The sequence below is a fragment of the Tamandua tetradactyla genome, chromosome 14 (genome assembly GCF_023851605.1).
Source record: "Tamandua tetradactyla isolate mTamTet1 chromosome 14, mTamTet1.pri, whole genome shotgun sequence".
In the NCBI taxonomy this organism is placed as follows: domain Eukaryota; kingdom Metazoa; phylum Chordata; class Mammalia; order Pilosa; family Myrmecophagidae; genus Tamandua; species Tamandua tetradactyla.
In genome coordinates, this window is record NC_135340.1 from 42,670,063 (window position 1) to 42,671,561 (window position 1,499).

The 1,499-nt window shown below is 38.0% G+C and overlaps 1 protein-coding gene across 1 annotated transcript; it reads left to right on the forward strand.

Annotated features, from left to right (window-relative positions):
• Positions 1-229: 229 nt before the first annotated feature.
• LOC143655375 (olfactory receptor 4K1-like) lies at positions 230-1,240 on the forward strand. Its single transcript, XM_077126719.1, has one exon. The coding sequence runs from the start codon at positions 230-232 to the stop codon at positions 1,238-1,240; it is 1,011 nt and encodes a 336-aa protein (XP_076982834.1).
• The last annotated feature ends 259 nt before the right edge of the window (positions 1,241-1,499 follow it).

Genomic DNA, 1,499 nt, shown 5'->3' on the forward strand with positions numbered 1-1,499 from the left:
ATAGTGACTCTCAGCTTTCTGGTTTGAGTAACCAGTTCATATGTAATGTTATTCAAACAGGCAAAAGAAAGGAAGTAACTTTTTTAAAAAAAGCAAAACTCAAAATTATCCAAATAATCATAGGTAAATATTTATTTCTTAAATTTAATGTGAATAAACACTGTCTTTACAGTCTCACATTATTTTTATAGTTTTTGAAATTGAAACATCTATTTCATTTACGTGAAAGATGAAGGGCTTATCCTTATCTTTTCAATTGTTTTTGTTCCCTCCAGATAACTTCAGCAATCCAGATTCAGCTAATGGATGGAGAAATGAGTCAGTTGTTACTGAATTCATTTTGTTGGGCTTGTCTAGCTCTCAGGAACTCCAACAGTTCCTTTTCTTTCTCTTTTCTTTGTGTTATGGAGCTGCTGTGCTGGGAAATGTTCTTATCATCCTCACAGTAATTACTGACTCTCACTTTCACTCCCCAATGTATTTTCTCCTTAGTAATCTCTCCTTCATTGATGTGTGCCAGGCCACATTTGCGACACCGAAGATTATTTCAGACTTCCTCAACGAACACAAGACCATCACCTTCCAGGGCTTCATGTCACAAATCTTTCTCTTGCATGTCTTTGGCGGTACTGAGATGGTGCTTTTTGTTGTCATGGCCTATGACAGATACATTGCTATTTGCAAACCTCTGCAATATATGACCATCATGAGTCAAAAGGTGTGTGCTATTTTGGTAGGGGTGTCTTGGACCATTGGCACTGTGCACTCAGGCAGCCACCTGGCACTTACAGTTGATCTGCCTTTTTGTGGACCCAACAAGGTAGACAATTTCTTTTGTGATCTCCCCCTTGTCATCAACCTTGCTTGCTTAGACACTTATGTTTTGGAGATCCTGGTGCTCACCAACAGTGGTCTGCTCTCACTTATCTGTTTCCTTCTTTTGCTCATTTCTTACACTATCATCCTTGCTACTGTCCATCGCCAAGCCTCTGGTGGGATGTCCAAGGCACTTTCCACCCTCTCTGCCCACATCACTGTTGTGGTTCTGTTCTTTGGTCCATTGATTTTCATATATATTTGGCCCTTTGAGAGCTTCCTAATTGATAAATTTATCTCTGTGCTTTTTACTGTGTTCACTCCTCTCCTTAACTCCATCATTTACACACTGTGGAATAAAAATGTCAAGGAAGCTATGCGGAAACTAAGGAACCGACATGTGGGTTCTAAGCAGCTTTTTTAGACAACTGTGAATAAGAAGCACAAATCTCTTCTTCTCAGTCTTTTGTAGAGACTGTGTATGATTGTTATCCTTTTGTTTCTATGACAAGTAGGGTTTTGCTTTCAGAAGACTTGAAGGTGGTGATCTAACTTTGGTAAATACAGTGGTATCTCATTATTATGATATTAATTCCTATATTTTCTGGCTTCCTTACCTTCTCTGAAACATAGCAACTACATATATTAAAAGAATTAAAATATTAAAAAATATCTCCTGTAAC

Coding starts and splice junctions, on each gene's coding strand:
- LOC143655375 (XM_077126719.1), top strand. CDS start 230: ATGAAGGGCTTATCCTTATCTTTTCAATTGTTTTTGTTCCCTCCAGAT.